General features: G+C 43.3%; 1 protein-coding gene across 13 annotated transcripts; it reads right to left on the reverse strand.

The window, feature by feature from the left end:
- Positions 1–439: 439 nt before the first annotated feature.
- On the reverse strand, positions 440–12479 carry LOC123074054 (uncharacterized). 13 transcript variants are annotated; one of them, XR_006435841.1, is made up of 5 exons: positions 11934–12027; positions 2518–2643; positions 2034–2169; positions 1822–1922; positions 440–768 (listed from the first exon to the last, which is right to left on the reverse strand). XR_006435841.1 is itself a non-coding variant. In XM_044497003.1 (5 exons), exons 1-5 carry the CDS (start codon positions 12201–12203, stop codon positions 669–671), a joined length of 324 nt encoding a protein of 107 aa, XP_044352938.1. In that variant the 5' UTR covers positions 12204–12479; the 3' UTR covers positions 440–668. The 13 variants fall into 13 exon arrangements, 2 of the variants coding, with proteins under 2 accessions (XP_044352938.1, XP_044352939.1); XR_006435847.1 differs by having other exon boundaries at positions 440–727; positions 1996–2169; XM_044497003.1 differs by lacking the exon at positions 2518–2643 and adding an exon at positions 12198–12479 and having other exon boundaries at positions 440–727; positions 2106–2169.
- Between the last annotated feature and the right edge of the window lie 9574 nt (positions 12480–22053).

The raw sequence follows: 22053 nt of genomic DNA on the forward strand, positions 1-22053 counted from the left end.
GGAGAAAGTCATTAAGGTGGCATAAAAACTGTCGGGACAGTGTTTCTCCCGGCAGATAGAACTACCACGAGAACGGCTGCCGGGGGTTACTTCTCCCGGCAGATAAACTATTCCCGGAAGTTTCTCTGCCCCGGCGCTTGCATTTCCCGGCAGTTAGTTTTCTCATGGCAGATTGGTGGTGACACGTGAACTACTGTTACTGGCTGTGGAACTGCCGGCACAAACATGTCTACCCGGCAGTTAATATGCCATCACGTTGTTCACTTGCAAACTGTTCAACATATCTCTAGTTTAATATCCATTATCTATGTCAGCTGATTTGGACAAATGTCACGACTTGTATATACACTTAAATCAAAGTTACATACAGCCTCATCCAAAACCTTAAAAGTTTAGAAACATTCATAGACTAATAATTCAGTACTTCATCATCCATACATGTGTTCGGTAGCATTCAGCTACAAGGGTACACAAATTTTACATAAGAAAATAATATTTTATATCTTCAAACTGAGCTACACAAATGGTTAAGCACATCGCATGGCTGCAACCATGTCCAGGAAGACAAATTACATGTTCACTCTTTTGTACACTAGATTCCACCCTTTGCGCCGCTGGCGCAAGAACGAAACAAAGGCGAAGTAAGTAGAACAGAAGCAATGTGGAGTTCAATTATCATTGGCCCATAATAACTGCGTGTTAGGTACTTTAAGGCCTATAGAAGGAGCTGCAGGCGCACAATCATAAGACTTATCATCTGCAAATAGACTTTATATTCCCAGAAAGATAACACATGTTAAATTAGTCTAAAGATTAAAAAAATGGTCTAAAGGGGTACTTCAGCACGTGATCCACTCACTTTTCATTACACACAAAAAATACTGCAATATTCATGATCATGAGAATAAAAATAAATTTGTATAATGTAAAATGGATCATTGTATTGCTTCAACTTAACACGAGGAGAGTGTTAGAAATCTGGAATCACTCTGCCTATTTACCCACTAGTACCCAACCTCATTTTTCATAGCAGGCAAACACAAGAATAAAAACAGATTTGATTTGATTCAATAGTTATAGGAGTAATGGAAATTTTAGCATTATATAGTCCTTCCCTTTATCTTAACATAAAGAGAGTTTCACAAATCAGAAATCGCTTCACCTAAGCTATATGCACAATTGTACATACGAACCCCCATTGTTTATGTAGACGTGCTAAGGAGTGATGCTCCATTCCTGTGAACCTTCTTCCGTAATGTGATTCCCTTCTAAATTTCTGCTTCTACAGTGCCTAACAACATTTACAGGAAGCCATGAAACAAACATTTTTTCAATTGCAAACAGCCAACCTAGATTAAATTTAAAACTAAACCAGAGAAGCAAAAGGAGAACAAATATAGTTTTCACGTCCAACCGTCGAGCCTTTCTCAAGGATGGCTAAACAGATTAGCGGTGTAGAACGAACAACAAGAAGGTTTCCTTTTTAATTCCAAGAACAATTAAGACAAAATGCTAACTTGTATTACTGGACTGAGTTTACAAACAAATAAGAAATAGGTCCGGTGTTTTGACCTAAGCATCAGAAATGTCTCCAGTCCTATTAAACAAAGCGTATTTCATCAGCCATAAACACCACACGAGTACCCAAAAGTATTATTGAGCAAGCTGATGATTTAGTTAATAAATGAACGCGTATCACAAAAGTTATTAATCTCTCGCAATCATATAACCTTGTCGATGATGGGACAAGTAGATGACGCTAATCAAAGTACACCTAGAGCAACTATGAAGCAGTATCTAACTAGTATATAGGAAATGAACCTGGATGAGGTGTATGCTGATGGGCAACAAAAGCTTCAATATTGGACAATGGAGAAAAGAAGATCATCTGCCTTAATAGCCTTATAGGACATCTTGCAACACTGTAAAAAACATAGACATGTCACTGGTCAGGTTAAAACCTCAAAACAATGAAAAAAGAACTAAAATTCGTACATTTTTCACTTCAGGCATCAGGCATATGGATCTCTCACCAGTAAGTGTGCCATAATTTGCAAGTGTTTTGGCAAACATATCATGTACACCCATAGCCGAGAAAAATATACCCGATGTGAAGATGATTTATAAGCATATTGCCTCTTCGATCACCTCCACCTCGTTCACCAAGACCTAATTCAGTCAGGAAAACAGAGGGAGATTGAACCAAATGAGCTTGCAATGTTCTCTCTGGCCTCCAACAACTTTTGCGTGAATAATTAGAAAATGGACAAAAGAAGATCACCTGCCCTACTCAGGTCTTGGTGAGTATACGAAATACAGTAAGTAATTGCAGGAATCACTTGCCCATAAAAAGGCATAAATGCTGATGGCATATTGTTTAGTTAACAAAAAAATTACCAATCCATCTTCATAGGTCAGAGTGGCTAGCACGCGAAACTTAAATCCTCTTACTCGAACAACACATTCTGCAACACATATAGAAATCAACTCTTGCGAAACAACATTACAAACTCTTACCAATCCATCTTCTCCGAGGGCATAACCCAAGGCATCTCCGATTTACACACACAATCTACACATTTGCTCATCACACAAATTAGGAGGCAGGTCAACTGTGGGCTTCAAGGTTGCTAGACGCCAGTACTAAAACAGTAGCAGGCAATTGTGAGTGATATTAACAAGAAAACAATGCTTTGGCACTGAGGAACAGTTCTATCTAATAAAAAGATGACAGCAATACCTTAACTACTAGTACTATTTGTTGGGGAATGTAGTAATTTCAAAAAATTTCCTACGCACACGCAAGATCATGGTGATGCATAGCAACGAGAGGGGAGAGTGTTGTCCACGTACCCTCGTAGACCGACAGCGGAAGCGTCATCACAACGCGGTTGATGTAGTCGTACCGAACGATCAAGTACCGAACGTACGGCACCTCCGAGTTCTACACACGTTCAGCTCGATGACGTCCCTTGAACTCCGATCCAGCCGAGTTTGAGGGAGAGTTTCGTCAGCACGACGGCGTGATGACGATGATGATGTTCCACCGACGCAGGGCTTCGCCTAAGCTCCGCAACGGTATTATCGAGGTGTAATATGGTGGAGGGGGGCACCGCACACGGCTAAGAGATCTCAAGGATCAATTGTTGTGTCTCTGGGGTGCCCCCTGCCCCCGTATATAAAGGAGCAAGGGAGGAGGAGGCCGGCCCTAGGAGGGGGCGCACCAAGTGTGGAGTCCTACTAGGACTCCCTAGTCCTAGTAGGATTCCACCTCCCATATGGAATAGGAAAAGAGGAAGGGAAAAAGAGAAGGAAGGAAGGGGGCGCCCCCCTTCCCTAGTCCAATTCGGACCAGACCAAGGGGAGGGGTGCGGCCACCCTTGAGGCCCTTTTCCTTCTTTCCCGTATGGCCCAATAAGGCTCAATACGTATTCCCGTAACTCTCCGGTACTTCGAAAAATACCCGAATCACTCGGAACCTTTCCGAAGTCCGAATATAGTCGTCCAATATATCGATCTTTACGTCTCGACCATTTCGAGACTCCTCGTCATGTCCCTGATCTCATCCGGGACTCCGAACTCCTTCGATACATCAACATACATAAACTCAGAATAAAACTGTCATCGTAACTTTAAGCGTGCGGACCCTACGGGTTCGAGAACTATGTAGACATGACCGAGACACGTCTCCGGTCAATAACCAATAGCGGGACCTGGATGCCCATATTGGCTCCCACATATTCTACGAAGATCTTTATCGGTCAGACCGCATAACAACATACGTTGTTCCCTTTGTCACCGGTATGTTACTTGCCCGAGATTTGATCGTCGGTATCTCGATACCTAGTTCAATCTCGTTACCGGCAAGTCTCTTTACTCGTTCTGTAACACATCATCCCGCAACTAACTCATTAGTCACAATGCTTGCAAGGCTTATAGTGATGTGCATTACTGAGTGGGCCCAGAGATACCTCTTCGACAATTGGAGTGACAAATCCTAATCTCGAAATACGCCAACCCAACAAGCACCTTTGGAGACACCTGTAGAGCACCTTTATAATCACCCATTTATGTTGTGACGTTTGGTAGCACACAAAGTGTTCCTCCGGTAAACGGGAGTTGCATAATCTCATAGTCATAGGAACATGTATAAGTCATGAAGAAAGCAATAGCAACATACTAAACGATCGGGTGCTAAGCTAACGGAATGGGTCAAGTCAATCACGTCATTCTCCTAATGAGGTGATCTCGTTAATCAAATGACAACTCATGTCTATGGCTAGGAAACATAACTATTTTTGATTAACGAGCTAGTCAAGTAGAGGCATACTAGTGACACTCTGTTCGTCTATGTATTCACACATGTATTATGTTTCCGGTTAATACAATTCTAGCATGAATAATAAACATTTATCATGATATAAGGAAATATATAATACTTTATTATTGCCTCTAGGGCATATTTCCTTCAGTCTCCCACTTGCACTAGAGTCAATAATCTAGTTCACATCGCCATGTGATTTAACATCAATAATTCACATCACCATGTGATTAACACCCATAGTTCATATCTCTATGTGACCAACACTCAAAGGGTTTACTAGAGTCAATAATCTAGTTCACATCGCTATGTGATTAACACCCAAAGAGTACTAAGGTGTGATCATGTTTTGATTGTGAGATCATTTTAGTCAACGGGTCTGTCACATTCAGATCCGTAAGGATTTTGCAAATTTCTATGTCTACAATGCTCTGCACGGAGCTACTCTAGCTAATTGCTCCCACTTTCAATATGTATCTAGACCGAGACTTAGAGTCATCTAGATTTAGTGTCAAAACTTGTATCGACGTAACCCTTTACGACGAACCTTTTGTCACTTCCATAATCGAGAAACATATCCTTATTCCACTAAGGATAATTTTGACCGCTGTCCAGTGATCTACTCCTAGATCACTATTGTACTCCCTTGCCAAAATCAGTGTAGGGTATACAATAGATCTGGTACACAGCATGGCATACTTTATAGAACCTATGGCCAAGGCATAGGGAATGACTTTCATTCTCTTTCTATCTTTTGCCGTGGTCGGGCTTTGAGTCTTTACTCAATTTCACACCTTGTTACACAGGCAAGAACTCTTTCTTTGACTGTTCCATTTTGAACTATTTCAAAATCTTGTTAAGGTATGTACTCATTGAAAAAACTTATCAAGCGTCTTGATCTATCTCTATAGATCTTGATGCTCAATATGTAAGCAGCTTCACCGAGGTCTTTCTTTGAAAAACTCTTTTCAAACACTCCTTTATGCTTTGCAGAATAATACTACATTATTTCCGATCAACAATATGTCATTCACATATACTTATCAGAAATGCTGTAGTGCTCCCACTCACTTTCTTGTAAATACAGGCTTCATCGCAAGTCTGTATAAAACTATATCCTTTGATCAACTTATCAAAGTGTATATTCCAACTCTGAGATACTTGCACCAGTCCATAGATGGATTGCTGGAGCTTGCATATTTTGTTAGCACCTTTAGGATTGACAAAACCTCCTGGTTGCATCATATACAACTCTTCTTTAATAAATCCATTAAGGAATGCAGTTTTGTTTATCCATTTACTAGATTTCATAAAATGCGGCAATTGCTAACATGATTCGGACAGACTTAAGCATAGATACGAGTGAGAAACTCTCATCGTAGTCAACACCTTGAACTTGTCGAAAAACCTTTTTGCGACAATTCTAGCTTTGTAGATAGTAACACTACTATCAGCGTCTGTCTTCCTCTTGAAGATCCATTTAATCTCAATGACTCGCCGATCATTGGGCAAATCAATCAAAGTCCGTACTTTGTTCTCATACATGGATCTCATCTCAGATTTCATGGCCTCAAGCCATTTTGCGGAATTTGGGCTCACCTTTGCTTCTTCATAGTTCGTAGGTTCGTCATGGTCTAGTAACATGATCTTCAGAACAGGATTACCGCACCACTCTGGTGCGGATCTTACTCTGGTTTACCTATGAGGTTTGGTAGTAACTTGATCTGAAGTTACATGATCATCATCATTAACTTCCTCACTAATTGGTGTAGGAGTCACAGGAACAGATTTCTGTGATGAACTACTTTCCAATAAGGGAGCAGGTACAGTTACCTCATCAAGTTCTACTTTCCTCCCACTCACTTCTTTCGAGAGAAACTCCTTCTCTAGAAAGGATCCATACTTAGCAACAAATGTCTTGCCTTCGGATCTGTGATAGAAGGTGTACCCAACTGTCTCCTTTGGGTATCCTATGAAGACACATTTCTCCGATTTGGGTTTGAGCTTATCAGGATGAAACCTTTTTTCACATAAGCATTGCAACCCCAAAATTTTAAGAAACGACAACTTTGGTTTCTTGCCAAACCACAGTTCATAAGGCGTCGTCTCAACGGATTTTGATGGTGCCCTATTTAACGTGAATGCAGCTATCTCTAATGCATAACCCCCAAAACGATTAGTGGTAAATTGGTAAGAGACATCATAGATTGCACTATATCCAATAAAGTACGGTTATGACGTTCGGACACACCATTATGCTGTGGTGTTCCAGGTGGCGTGAGTAGTGAAACTATTTCACATTGTTTTAACTGAAGGCCAAACTCGTAACTAAAATACTCTTCTCCACGATCAAATCGTAGAAACTTTATTTTCTTGTTACGATGATTTTCTACTTCACTCTCAAATTATATGAACTTTTCAAATGTTTCAGACTTCTGTTTCATTAAGAAGATATACCCATATCTGCTCAAATCATCTGTGAAGGTCAGAAAATAATGATACCTGCTACGAGCCTCAATATTCATCGGACCACATACATCTGTATGTATGATTTCCAACAAATCTGTTGCTCTCTCCATAGTTCCGGAGAACGGCGTTTCGGTCATCTTGCCCATGAGGCACGGTTCGCAAGCATCAAGTGATTCATAATCAAGTGATTCCGAAATCCCATCAGTATGGAGTTTCTTCATGCGCTTTACACCAATATGACCTAAATGGCAGTACCACAAATAAGTTGCACTATCATTATTAACTTTCCATCTTTTGGCTTCAATATTATGAATATGTGTATCATTACGATCGAGATCCAACAAACCATTTTTCGTTGGTGTGTATGACCATAAAGGTTTTATTCATGTAAACAGAACAACAATTGTTCTCTAACTTAAATGAATAACCGTATTGCAATAAACATGATCAAATCATATTCATGCTCAACGCAAACACCAAATAACACTTATTTAGTTTCAACACTAATCCCGAAAGTACAGGGAGTGTGCGATGATGATCATATCAATCTTGGAACTACTTCCAACACACATCGTCACCTCGCCTTTTACTAGTCTCTGTTTATTCTGCAACTCCCGTTTCGAGTTACTACTCTTAGCAACTGAACCAGTATCAATTACCGAGGGGTTGCTATAAACATTAGTAAAGTACACATCAATAATCTGTATATCAAATATACCTTTGTTCACTTCTACTAGTCTCTGTTTATTCTGCAACTCCCGTTTCGAGTTACTACTCTTAGCAACTGAACCAGTATCAATTACCGAGGGGTTGCTATAAACACTAGTAAAGTATACATCAATAATCTGTATATCAAATATACCTTTGTTCACTTTGCCATCCTTCTTATCCACCAAATAGTTGGGGTAGTTCCGCTTCAGTGACCAGTCCCTTTGCAGTAGAAGCACTTAGTCTCAGGCTTAGGTACAGACTTGGGCTTCTTCACTTGAGTAGCAACTTGCTTGCCGTTCTTTTTGAAGTTCCCCTTCTTCCCTTTGCCCTTTTCTTGAAACTAGTGGTCTCATCAACCATCAACACTTGATGTTTTTCTTGATTTCTACCTTCGTCGATCTCAGCATCACGAAGAGCTCAGGAATTACTTTCGTCATCCCTTGCATACTATAGTTCATCACGAAGTTCTACTAACTTGGTGATGGTGACTAGAGAATTCTGTCAATCACTATTTTATCTGGAAGATAAATTCCCACTTGATTCAAGCGATTGTAGTACCCAGACAATCTGAGCACATGCTCACTAGTTGAGCGATTCTCCTCCATCTTTTAGCTATAGAACTTGTTGGAGACTTCATATCTCACAACTCGGGTATTTGCTTGAAATATTAACTTCAACTCCTGGAACATCTCATATGGTCCATGACGTTCAAAACGTCTTTGAAGTCCCGACTCTAAGCCGTTAAGCATGGTGCATTAAACTATCAAGTAGTCATCATATTGAGCTAGCCAAACGTTCATAACGTGTGCATCTGCTCCTGCAATAGGTCTGTCACCTAGCGGTGCATCAAGGACATAGTTCTTGCAGCAATGAGGATAATCCTCAGATCACGGATCCAATCCGCATCATTGCTACTAACATCTTTCAACATAATTTTTCTCTAGGAACATATAAAAAATAAACACAGGGAAGCAACAACGCGAGCTATTGATCTACAACATAATTTGCAAAATACTATCAGGACTAAGTTCATGATAAATTTAAGTTCAATTAATCATATTACTTAAGAACTCCCACTTAGATAGACATCCCTCTGATCATCTAAGTGATTACGTGATCCAAAGCAACTAAACCATGTCCGATTAACACGTGAGATGGAGTAGTTTCAATGGTGAACATCACTATGTTGATCATATCTACTATATGATTCACGCTCGACCTTTCGGTCTCTGTGTTCCGAGGCCATATCTGTATATGCTAGGCTCGTCAAGTTTAACCTGAGTATTCCGCGTGTGCAACTGTTTTGCACCCGTTGTATTTGAACGTAGAGCCTATCACACCCGATTAACACGTGGTGTCTCAGCACGAAGAACTTTTGCAACGGTGCATACTCAGGGAGAACACTTTTATCTTGAAATTTTAGTGAGAGATCATCTTATAATGCTACCGTCAATCAAAGCAAGATAAGATGCATAAAGGATTAACATCACATGCAATCAATATAAGTGATATGATATGGCCATCATCATCTTGTGCTTGTGATCTCCATCTCCGAAGCACCGTGCTTGTGATCTCCATCTCCGAAGCACCGTCATGATCACCATCGTCACCGGCGCGACACCTTGATCTCCATCGTAGCATCGTTGTCGTCTCGCCACCTTATTGCTTTTACGACTATCGCTACCGCTTAGGGATAAAGTAAAACTATTACATGGCGATTGCATCTCATACAATAAAGCGACAACCATATGGCTCCTGCCAGTTGCCGATAACTCGGTTACAAAACATGATCATCTCATACAACACATTATATCACATCATGTCTTGACCATATCACATCACAACATGCCCTGCAAAAACAAGTTAGACGTCCTCTACTTTGTTGTTGCATGTTTTTACGTGGCTGCTACGGGCTTAGCAAGAACCGTTCTTACCTACGCATCAAAACCACAACGATAGTTTGTCAAGTTGGTGCTGTTTTAACCTTCGCAACGACCAGGCGTAGCCACACTCGGTTCAACTAAAGTGAGAGAGACAGACACCCGCCGGTCACCTTTAAGCAACGAGTGCTCCAAACGGTGAAACCCGTCTCGCGTAAGCGTACGCGTAATGTCGGTCCGGGCCGCTTCATCTCACAATACCGCTGAACCAAAGTATGACATGCCGGTAAGCAGTATGACTTATATCGCCCACAACTCACTTGTGTTCTACTCGTGCATAGCATCAACGCATAAAACCAGGCTCGGATGCCACTGTTGGGGAACGTAGTAATTTCAAAAAAATTCCTACGCACAGGCAAGATCATGGTGATGCATAGCAACGAGAGGGGAGAGTGTTGTCCACGTACCCTCGTAGACCGACAGCGGAAGCGTTATCACAACGCGGTTGATGTAGTCGTACGTCTTCACGATCCGACCGATCAAGTACCGAACGTACGGCACCTCCGAGTTCTACACACGTTCAGCTCGATGACATCCCTCGAACTCCGATCCAGCCGAGTGTTGAGGGAGAGTTTCGTCAGCACGACGGCGTGGTGACGATGATGATGTTCCACCGACGCAGGGCTTCGCCTAAGCTCCGCAACGGTATTATCGAGGTGTAATATGGTGGAGGGGGGCACCGCACACGGCTAAGAGATCTCAAGGATCAATTGTTGTGTCTCTGGGGTGACCCCCTGCCCCCGTATATAAAGGAGCAAGGGAGGAGGAGGCCGGCCCTAGGAGGGGGCGCACCAAGTGTGGAGTCCTACTAGGACTCCCTAGTCCTAGTAGGATTCCACCTCCCATATGGAATAGGAAAAGAGGAAGGGAAAAAGAGAAGGAAGGAAGGGGGCGCCCCCCTTCCCTAGTCCAATTCGGACCAGACCAAGGGGAGGGGTGCGGCCACCCTTGAGGCCCTTTTCCTTCTTTCCCGTATGGCCCAATAAGGCTCAATACGTATTCCCGTAACTCTCCGGTACTCCGAAAAATACCCGAATCACTCGGAACCTTTCCGAAGTCCGAATATAGTCGTCCAATATATCGATCTTTACGTCTTGACCATTTCGAGACTCCTCGTCATGTCCCCGATCTCATCCGGGACTCCGAACTCCTTCGGTACATCAACATACATAAACTCATAATAAAACTGTCATCGTAACTTTAAGCGTGCAGACCCTACGGGTTCGAGAACTATGTAGACATGACCGAGACACGTCTCCGGTCAATAACCAATAGCGGGACCTGGATGCCCATATTGGCTCCCTCATATTCTACGAAGATCTTTATCGGTCAGACCGCATAACAACATACGTTGTTCCCTTTTGTCACCGGTATGTTACTTACCCGAGATTTGATCGTCGGTATCTCGATACCTAGTTCAATCTCGTTACCGGCAAGTCTCTTTACTCGTTCCGTAACACATCATCCCGCAACTAACTCATTAGTCACAATGCTTGCAAGGCTTATAGTGATGTGCATTACTGAGTGGGCCCAGAGATACCTCTCCGACAATTGGAGTGACAAATCCTAATCTCGAAATACGCCAACCCAACAAGTTCCTTTGGAGACACCTGTAGAGCACCTTTATAATCACCCATTTACGTTGTGACGTTTGGTAGCACACAAAGTGTTCCTCCGGTAAACGGGAGTTGCATAATCTCATAGTCATAGGAACATGTATAAGTCATGAAGAAAGCAATAGCAACATACTAAACGATCGGGTGCTAAGCTAACGGAATGGGTCAAGTCAATCACGTCATTCTCCTAATGAGGTGATCTCGTTAATCAAATGACAACTCATGTCTATGGCTAGGAAACATAACCATTTTTGATTAACAAGCTAGTCAAGTAGAGGCATACTAGTGACACTCTGTTCGTCTATGTATTCACACATGTATTATGTTTCCGGTTAATATAATTCTAGCATGAATAATAAACATTTATCATGATATAAGGAAATATATAATACTTTATTATTGCCTCTAGGGCATATTTCCTTCACTATTGTCTAATAAGAGCGAGGCATAGGCTAAAGAAAATGTTGCAAAACATATTATATGTTTAATCCTACATTTGAAAAATTACTATAGAAGTATTTTGTTACCAACTACCAGCAGGAAAAAATATGTTACCTCAACACTGAACTGCTATGAAACATTTAGCTAGATGATAAATCAAGGCAGGAAAAGTAGCTACTTTTGTAGAGCAAATTTTAATATCAAATCCACATTCATGTCTACAAATTTAGCTCTTCTAGATGCAGGCACCAAAAACTTTATAGAGCGTTGTATTTATATAGTATTCAGTTGTGCAATGTCTGAACCTGAATAAATAAAGACCGATCCATGTACATAAAAAGGGTGGATACAAGCAAATGAAATTTTACAAATCATAGCACATATACCTGCATATTAAGATAACAAAATGAAATATGACATTACACGTACACTAACCTGGCTGAAACCCTTTGCAAATCATGGGCACTAGAAATTCATCAAACAAACCACCACTACTAGAACCAGTCTCCAATCCTTTCACTGATAGAACATGCATCAATTTGGTAGCAAAAGAAAAATAATAATAAGGAAGACTTGAGCCTAGTATAACTCGGTGGAAGGGGAAATCTGGCTTCCTACGGACAACTGGACAACTCCCACCGTGAGTTCTCAATCGAGCAGGGAAGGAGAGGTTCACAACCTTGGTAAGGAAAATCTCACCTGCATCGAGTTTCCACCGGGACGGATCTACAGAGCGTGGAGAGGAGGCACCGCGCTCGCCGTTGGCGGCGAGGAAGCCATGGTGGGGAACCCGCCCATGCTCGTCACCGCGGAGAAGAGAGGGACGCGACCGGCGGCGTCGACCAGTTCTGGTAGTGGTGTCGAAGGGAGGGAGGCGACTTCCATCTCGCACACCACAGGCGTCTGGAGGGAGGCGACGCCGAGCTCCAAGCACTACCGCCATAGATCCCCATGGGGTTGCACAGATCAGCCCGGGGGGTGGGGGGTTTGGAGGGCGTGGTCAACGGCAGAGGGGGTGGCGGCGGCGCTGGCGGCGGTCGAGGAGGAGGAGGAGGAAGGGTTCGATTTGGGGCTAAACAGGTCGGGTGGCGGCCCACGGCTGTAATTCCTTTTTCTTTTGGTGAAAAAATTTGGTCTGTCGCGCGCTCTCCCGCGCCAACGCGCGCGTTTTGGGCCAAATTATGTGGGCTCGCGCCACAGACAGGCCCGGCAGATAGTGAGCCGTAGTTCAGTCTCCCGGCAGATTTTATGACCTACGATGTAGACATCATTGCCGGCAGTGCACGCGCCCTTATTGCTTAACTTCTATCGGCAATTTTTCTGCCATTATGCGCTTCTAGCGGCAGTAACAAGATCCCCGGCAGATGATTTTCCCTTATTCTCTTATTTCTCCCGGCACTTAATTGCCCCCAATTTAGTGTTGTGGTGTAGTGATTCTTTGGATCTTCAAAACCTGGGGGTTGAGCAACATATACTTCTTCCTCAAGCTTACCATTGAGGAATGCACTTTTCACATCCATTTGATATAAAGTGATATCATGATGGTTAGCATAAGCAAGTAATATGCGAATTGGCTCAAGTCTAGCAACAGGTGCAAAAGTTTCATCGAAATCAATTCCTTCAACCTGTGTGTAGCCTTGAGCTACAAGCCGTGCCTTATTCCTCACCACAAGGCCATTTTCATCTTGCTTGTTGCGGTAGATCCACTTTGTGCCAATGATATTGTGCTTGGGAGGATCTGGACGTTTGACTAGTTCCCAGACGTTGTTGAGCTCGAATTGATGTAATTCTTCTTGCATGGCCTAAATCCACTCAGGCTCCAGAAATGCTTCATCTACCTTAGTGGGCTCTATGATAGAGACAAAAGCATAGTGCCCACAAAAGTTAGATAAATGTGAAGCTTTTGAGCGTGTGAGAGGACCTAGTGCTTCAATGTCATCGATGATCTTTTCAACTTGCACTTCTTTTGCAACGCGAGGATGAGCTGGTTGTCGTCGAGGAATTTGATCAGCATTTTCTTCAGCACCATTTTCTTCAGCATTTTCTTCAGGTGCATTAGCTCGACGTTCTTCACGTTCTGGAATGAATTCTTCAGCAGATTCTTCGCTAGGAATGACATCCTCAATAGCCTTGAACTTGATAGTTTCCTCAGGTGCTGGTTCATCTATCACAGAAGGTAGGTGCTCTCTTTGCGAGCCATTAGTTTCATCGAACCGCACATCTACAGTTTCAACAACCTTTTGAAGAACGTTGTTGAAGACTCTGTAGGTGTGCGAGTCCTTTCCGTAACCAAGCATAAAACCTTCATGTGCTTTCGGTGCAAATTTTGAGTTGTGATGAGGATCTCTAATCCAACATTTAGCATCGAAGACTTTGAAATAACTCACATTGGGTTTCTTGTCAGTGAGGAGTTCATAAGCAGTCTTCTTGAAGAATTTGTGAAGATATACTCTGTTGATGATGTGGCACGCAGTATCAATTGCATCAATCCAGAAACGACGAGGCGTTTTGTATTCATCAAGCATAGTGCGAGCCATCTCAGCAAGAGTCCTGTTCTTGCGCTCCATGACGCCATTCTGCTGAGGAGTATAAGGAGCAGATAACTCATGAGTAATACCAAGTTCATCAAGATAGTCATCAAGACCAGAATTCTTGAACTCAGTTCCATTGTCACTTCTGATGTGCTTGATCTTCACACCAAAGTTGGTTGAAGCCCTCGAGGAAAATCGTTTGAAGACTTCCTGCACTTCATGTTTGTAAGTGACAATGTGTACCCATGTGTATCGAGAGTAATCATCAACAATAACAAAGCCATATTGAGATGCATCATATGAAACTGCAGAATAATGGTTAGGACCGAAGAGATCCATATGAAGCAATTCAAATGGTCGAGTAGTGGTCATGATAGTCTTCGCTGGATGCTTAGCCTTTGTCATATTCCCAGCTTCACAAGCTCCGCATAAGTGATCCTTGAGGAATTTGACATTCTCAATGCCAATGGCATGCTTCTCCTTCGCAAGCGTGTGCAAATTCCTCATGCCTGCATGACCAAGTCGTCGATGCGAGAGTCAGCCTTCTGAAGCTTTTGCAAGTAGGCACATGGCTGGTTGCGGTCCTGTAGAGAAATCAACAATATACAAGTCTCCTCTCCTAAAGCCTTCGAAGACTTTGGAATTGTCAGCTTCCATAACCACAACACAACGATACTTGCCAAAGACAACAACCATATCAAGATCACAAAGCATTGAGACAGACATGAGGTTGTATCCTAAGGACTCGACAAGCATGACTTTGTCCATGTGTCAATCCTTTGTGATCGCAACCTTACCTAGACCCAATACCTGACTTTTTCCTTTGTCAGCGAAGATGATATGCTTCAGATGCGATGGTGATAAGGGAGCATTCACCAATAGATTCTTGTCACCAGTCATGTGATTTGTACATCCACTATCAAGGACCCACTCAGTGGCTTTGGGTTGATCGTCCTGCAGATGAATTAGTGCAGCTTACGAACTCATATACATCATCAGTGAAGAATATGACATCAATTCATCAGATCAATTTCAGCAAGTAATAGAACAAATAAAGCAGTATGAGGACGTGAGAAATGAAAGTTCATTTCTTCATGATTAGCCTGCGTCCTTTCAAGCAATTTTTCAAGTCTCCAGCAAATTCTTCAGACGTTCACGCACATCTGGAGACCTGACCCTGCAGAAGAGATTAGTTCTTTTTCTTCACCACCCACATCTGAAGGGGTGGCAAAGAGTTCATCACTCTGCGAGCTCCATACGAGAAAGGTGGAATAGAAGCCAATCCATTTCGTTTCACATAAGAGGAGTTAGGGTAAGCATATGAATAAGCAGAGAAATTCTTCGAGGACTTATGAACATAATGATTAGAAGAATAATGCTCATATTCATAGCCCTTAGCTCTTCCCTGCGAAACAGAGTTGTTAGCATGATGATATTCATATGAGGACTTTGATCCTTTTGAGGAATATGATCCACGTGAGGAATTCGATCCGTATGAGAACTTGGATCCATATGAAGAATTTGGTCCATATGAAGAATTTGATCTAGGGTTCCTATTCTTCACAGGTGGTGTCATGAGGACATTCACCTGAAGACTTTCAAGGCACTTTTTGGGAACCCAGATTTTCTTCATAGGAGAACCGTTCCTGCAGTTAGTGCCAACATATCTAGCAAATACTTCACCATTCTGATTTTTAAACAGTTTATAGTTGGAGTCAAATGACTCATCAGAAGAATGAGAAGATTCACATGTAAAGCCAGATAAATTAGATGGATCAACTGGAGGTCCCTTTGCAGCAACCCATGAGGTTTTGGGGTACTGCTCAGGCTTCCAATATGTACCATTAGCATTGAGTTTCCTCTCAAAGGCAATACCCTCTTTCCTAGGGTTCCTGTTGAGGATCTGCTTTTTAAGCACATCACAAAGAGTCTGATGCCCTTTGAGGCTTTTGTACATGCCTGTCATGTACAATTCCTTCAGCCCTGCATCGTCAGTGATACTAGCAATGTCCTCAAATGAGGAATTAGTGATAGCAAAGGCAGGTGAAGAATTTGTAACATTAGAAGCATTTGAACATTCAGGTGAAGAATTAGCAGATTCACGTTCAATGCACTTCAAACATGGTGGGACAAATTCTTCCTGAGAAGCGCTGATTTGTTGAGCAAGTAATGAATCGCGCTCCTTCTGAAGATCTTCATAACTCACTCTTAGCTTCTCAAGATCTTGCTTTCTTTGAAGAAATTCATAAGAAGGCTTCTCATGATCAGATAAGAGAGTGTTATGATGACCTTGAAGGTTGTCAAACCTAGTCTGAAGTCTTTGAAGATTTTCAGTCAAGGTTTTTGTGCGATCCATTTTTTCACCCAACATATCATCACTTTTGTCTAGCATGTTTTGAACCTTTTCAAAAGCCCTTTGTTGTTTCACAGCAATCTTAGCAAGTTTAGAATAGCTGGGCTTGAGGTTTTCATCAGATTCATTCTCACTTGATTCAGAGGAGGTATATTTGAGTACCTTGGCACCCTTTGCCATGAAGCAATAGGTGAGAGCGTAGTCATCATTGCCTTCATCAGCCTTGTTGGTGAGGTCATTTTCTTCAGAGTTGAAGATAGACTTGCTGACGAATGCAATAGCGAGAGCTAGGCTCGCCACACCGGATTCGGACTCCTCAGACGCCTCCTCTTCCTCATTTTCTTCAGATTCAGCCTCAGAGTCCATTTCCTTGCCAATGAATGCCCGAGCCTTCTTGGAGCTGCTCTTCTTGTGAGATGAAGACTTTGAGGATTTTGATGATGAAGACTTTGAGGATTTCTTCTTTTTCTTTGCATCATCAGAACTGCAATCCTTGTATTTCTTCTTCTTTGATTCCTTTTCCCACTGAGGACAATCTTGAATGTAGTGTCCAGGTTTCTTGCATTTGTGACAAAGCCTTTTCTTGTAGTCACTGGACGAGGAATCATTGCTCCTTGAGGGTCTTCCAAAGCGACCACGTCTTGAGAACTTCTGAAATTTCTTCACGAGCAGTGCTAGTTCCTGGCTCAGTTCTTCAGGATCACCAAGGCTGCTACCAGAGTCTTCATCTTCAGACTCAGAAAGTGTCTTGGCCTTCAGTGCACGTGATCTACCATAGCTAGAACCATAGAGATCTCTCTTTTCAGCAAGCTAGAACTCATGAGTATTTAGCCTCTCGAGGATATCAGCGGGATCAAGTGACTTGTAATCAGCACGTTCTTGTATCATCAATGCCAGAGTATCAAATGAGGAATCAACCGATCTTAGCAATTTTTTCACCACCTCATCGTCAGTGATGTCAGTGGCACCAAGTGTTTGAAGCTCATTTGAGATGTCGGTGAGGCGATCGAAGGTTTGTTGAACATTTTCATTGTCGAGTCTTTTGAAGCGGTTGAAGAGATTGCGAAGAACATCAACTCGAGAGTCACGCTGTGTTGAGACTCCTTCATTGACTTTGGACAGCCTATCCCAGATAAGCTTAGCAGTTTCCAAAGCACTCACTCTTCTGTACTATCCTTTGCTCAGATGGCCACAAATGATATTCTTCGCTTGAGAATCGAGTTGCTTGAATCTCTTCACATCAGCAGCATTCAGAGAAGGTGTGACTGAGGGAACACCATTTTCCACAACATACCAGAGATCGTTATCAATTGCCTCAAGATGCATTCGCATCTTATTCTTCCAGTAGGGGTAGTCCGTCCCATCGAAGGTAGGACACCCAGCAGAGACCTTGATCATACATGCGGTCGACACAACTAAAACTCCAGGCGGTTAAACCAAAATCACACAGAACAAGGGAGTACCTTGCTCTGATACCAATTGAAAGTGCGTTATATCGACTAGACGGGGGTGAATAGGCGATTTTTATGAATTCTTCACTGAGGAATTTGCGGGTGAGGAAATTCCTTAGCAAAGAACTACTTGCAGCGGAATAAGTACTCAAGAGTAAGCATAGCAGAACATAGGCATGGTCATCATGATGAAATGAAGACAAACACAGAGTATAGAAAGCGTAAACACAGGATAGCACATGATGAAGACAAACAGACTGAAGAAATTGAACTGAGGAAATTGAGAAAGTCTTCAGTCAAAGTCTTCAAACAGATATGAACAAGCACACAACAACTGTAATGAGAAAATGAAAGAGTTGAGGAAATAGAACCAGTAAGCTTGGTGAAGACAATGATTTGGTAGACCAGTTCCAACTGTTGTCTCAGTTGTACATCTGGTTGGAGCGGCTAGGTATTTAAACCTGAGGACACACAGTCCTCACCGTATTCTCCTTGAGCTAAGGTCACACAGACCTCGCCCAATGACTCATGGTAAGTCTTCAGGTGACTTCCGAACCTTCACAAACTCGGTCACTCGGCGATCCACAATTCCTCTTGGATGCGATAGACCATGACGCCTAACCGTCTGGAAGAAGCACAGTCTTCAAAGGTAACAAGCGTCGGATCCACGCAGGATCAATCTCTTCAGTGATGCTCAATCACTTTGGGTTTGTAGGTGTTTGGGTTTGGGTTTTCCTCACTCGATGATTTTCGCTCAAAGTCCTCGGAGGATGGGATGCTCTCAAATGACAAGTGTCAGTTTCTCTCGGAGCAGCCAACCAGCTAGTGGTTGTAGGGGCAGCTATTTATAGCCTAGGGAGCAGCCCGACATGATAAGACATAAATGCCCTTCAATGATATGACCGTTAGGTGGGTAGATATTTTGGGACAGCTGGCGCATAGCACAGCAACGGTCGGAAATTTGAGTATCAAATTCCTCACGGCTATCATGTTCCTCACTGTGTAGGCAATCCGCACTGGCGAATTCCTAACTACTTAATCAGAACAAATTCCTCAGAGACCAGAAGAACTTCGTCTCTGTCACTGAAGAATATGACTGAACTGTATGAGATTTCCAATGGCTTCGCTCGAAGGGATTGGTAGGTGTAGGATTTTGAGTTGAGCATCACTTGGAAATTTTTCCTTAGTATTTCCTCGACCCCCTTTAACAGTACGGTGTTTCCTATGACTCAAGAAAGAGAAAATGAAACTACGAAAACAAAAGTCTTCACGCTTCATGTTCCTCAAATGAATACCAAGTCTTCAAGGTCACACCAATTTCTTCACTTTCAAGGTCTTCAGAAATCCAAAGTCTTCAGTCGAAGAACTTCATTTTTAGGGGTCGACTTTCTCTGTAAATATCAAACTCCTCATAGACTTATAGTCCTGTGTACACTCAAAAACACATTAGTTCCTTAACCTATAAGTCTTCAATACACCAAAATCACTAAGGGGCACTAGATGCACTTACAGTTAGGTGAGGAAGAGTAGGGCATAAGACATTGGCACGGCTTGAGTCCCAAAAGGGCCGCGCCAATGTCTTATTCTTCCATTCCCGTAGCTCACGTCTTATTCTTCCACATAACGGAAACATATTTTACCCAAAATACATTGGAAAACGCTAACAATCAGCCGGTGGATAGCTCGGTCGCATCCGCCGCCTGCTCCATTTTCCACGTGCCTTCCTGGGCGCACACTCAACCTATTCCCCTAGAATCAGAAGCATCATGTGTTCGTTGTCGTGAAGTGCTTTACAACAAGTGTTGTGTTAGAATAAGGTTCTACAACAGGACCTATGTTGCAAAAAGATTCTGAAAAGGAAAAAATGTTCAGAAAAAAATCCTCAACAGGAACTCCGATGCAAAAACAAATCCGCAATAGGACCTCTGTTGTAAAAGTTTCTGCACCATGAGTTCTGTTACAAAAGTTTTTGCAACATGGCCTCTGTCGCAAAAGGTTTCACAACACAGTAGTTGTTGCAATTGGAAGGACAAGGCTGGGCTCTTGGTTGGCACAAGATCTGGCAGCTATCGAGGCGAGGATCTTTAAAAGATCCGCCGGCCGATGCGTAGGGTACCCCAAATACATTATATTTATGAATAGGACAAAAATAAACAAGGAAAACGCTCGTCTACTGGCGGATCGCACGCGAGCATCCGCCGACTCGTACGTACGATGTGTGTCCTGATAGAGCGGTCCTTTCCTTTCGGTTAACGTGGCCGCTGCTTGCTGCTCACTATCCACTACGATGAGTTTCCGCAGCAAGGTCTCTGTTGCAAAAACTGCAACAAAACCTTTGTTGTAGAAAATTAAATTTGCAGTAAGACCTCTATTGCAAAAAAAAACTAAATTGCAACAAAATCTATGTTGCAAAAAAACTGAAACAAGACCTCTGTTGCAAAAGAAATATCTTGCAATGATAAAAGGTGACGACCGGCGGATCATACGCGAGCATCCGCCGGCTCATCCCTACGACACGTGTCCTGACCGAGTGGTCTTTTTTTTCTTTCTTTCGGTCAACGTGGCCGCTGCTCGCTGCTCATTGTTCATTGCGATGAGTTTCTGCAGCAAGGCATCTGTTGCAAAATCTGCAACAAGAGTTATGTTATAAAAAATGTTAAATTTGTAATGAGACCTCGGTTGAAAAAACTAAATTACAACAAGACCTCTCTTGCAAAAAAAACTGAAATATGACCTTTGTTAAAAAAAATCTTGCAAAAACTTCTGCAACATGACCCGTGTTGCAGAAATTTTCCGCAACACGACCTGTGTTGCAATGATAAAAAACAACGCTCGGTCGCTCAATCCATCAAATCCAATGACTCGTGAGGCGCGTATCTTTTAAAAAGATCCTCCGGCTGATGCACAGCAGCGCCCAAAGTATGCATACTTCGTTGTGCTGCATGATGGGTCAGAGGAGGAAGAGTTGTGGAATGTTGGCATGGCTTGGGTCCCAGGAGGGCCACGCCCCACGTCTTATTTTTCTCCTCCCACAACTTCACTTTTTAGGGTTCGGTGAGCTTGCTGAACATGGGAAATATATGACATGAGACATGAATGTTGCCATGGCCAGTGATCATTCAGACTAGTTTAAAAAATCTTTCCCTTTTTATTTAATTGAAATGTGTTGAAAATATAATGATTTTAATCGTTTTGCAGGATAATCATTCGGTTTGTTCAAATCTCATTTAAAATGTACTCTCTCCGTAAACTAATTTAAAAGTGTTTAGATCATTAAAGTAGTGATCTAGACGCTCTTATATTAATTTACAGAAGGAGTATGTGGCATGCGGAAGTGATAGTCGATTCGGCTTTCATATTCATTGTGGACGGACGTATACTGTGTCCAAGTTCGTGTTGGAAATGCCCTGCTACGCTACGCTAGGCCCAAGCTCTTAGAGCATCTCCAGCCGCGCTCTCAACAAGCCCCCCCTCTTCCGGGAGCCCTTTTTTTATCGTCGGCGTCAAAAAATCGGTCGAGTCGCACCCCCAGAAGCTTTTCATCGGTTAGGACCGAATTTGGCGTTGGCGGACCCGGACCAAACCCGAGGCGCTGTAGGGCTCCCGGGGTAAACATTTTTTGCACGAAAACCTGGCGGGCCCACCGAGTCAGTGACCGGGCGCGTTTTGTCGACCTCATCGCCTCGATTTCCCGCGGGGAATCAATGCCAAAGCTTTCGCCGGTCAGCCTTCCATTGATTCCTCACGGGCGGCGCAATGGAGCGGTGACACGCGCCACGCGTACACACATCTGCCGCTCCCCAGCCGCTATAAAAGCCGCCCCCTCTCTCGCCTGTGGACGACTCTTCTTCACCCGCAGTCCCTCTCTCGCCGCCGACGCCCCCATCTCTTTCTCTCTCTCCATCTACAGCCACCGCGTCCACAACTGTCGATGGGAGAGCGATTTCCCGGCGATGAAGCGGTGGCCAACGGCTTCGGCCGCCGCCATCTGCACGAGTGGGAGGCCCACCTCCTTCACGAGGCGAACTACCCGGCGCCGCCTGACATGCGCGTGCCGGGGTGGTGGAGGCTCAGCGCCGGAGGCGTCCCCCCCCCCCCCCCCCCGCAGCCCGACGTCAACCGCTAGTACCCGGCGGCCCCGCCCCGGTCCCCCGCCGGAGTGGCGGCCCATGACTGCCGAGGCGCATGGCGGGCGGGTCCTCTTCCTCCTCCTCCTCCTC

This window comes from Triticum aestivum, chromosome 3D (genome assembly GCF_018294505.1).
Source record: "Triticum aestivum cultivar Chinese Spring chromosome 3D, IWGSC CS RefSeq v2.1, whole genome shotgun sequence".
NCBI lineage: Eukaryota > Viridiplantae > Streptophyta > Magnoliopsida > Poales > Poaceae > Triticum > Triticum aestivum.

Excerpts from the sequence above, each read along its gene's own strand:
- LOC123074054 (XM_044497003.1), bottom strand. Across the intron at positions 1,923-2,105 it reads ATAAATCATCTTCACATCGG|TGTTGCAAGATGTCCTATAA; the intron begins GTATATTTTTCT and ends TGTTTTTTACAG. Across the intron at positions 728-1,821 it reads TCAGCATACACCTCATCCAG|CTCCTTCTATAGGCCTTAAA; the intron begins GTTCATTTCCTA and ends GTGCGCCTGCAG.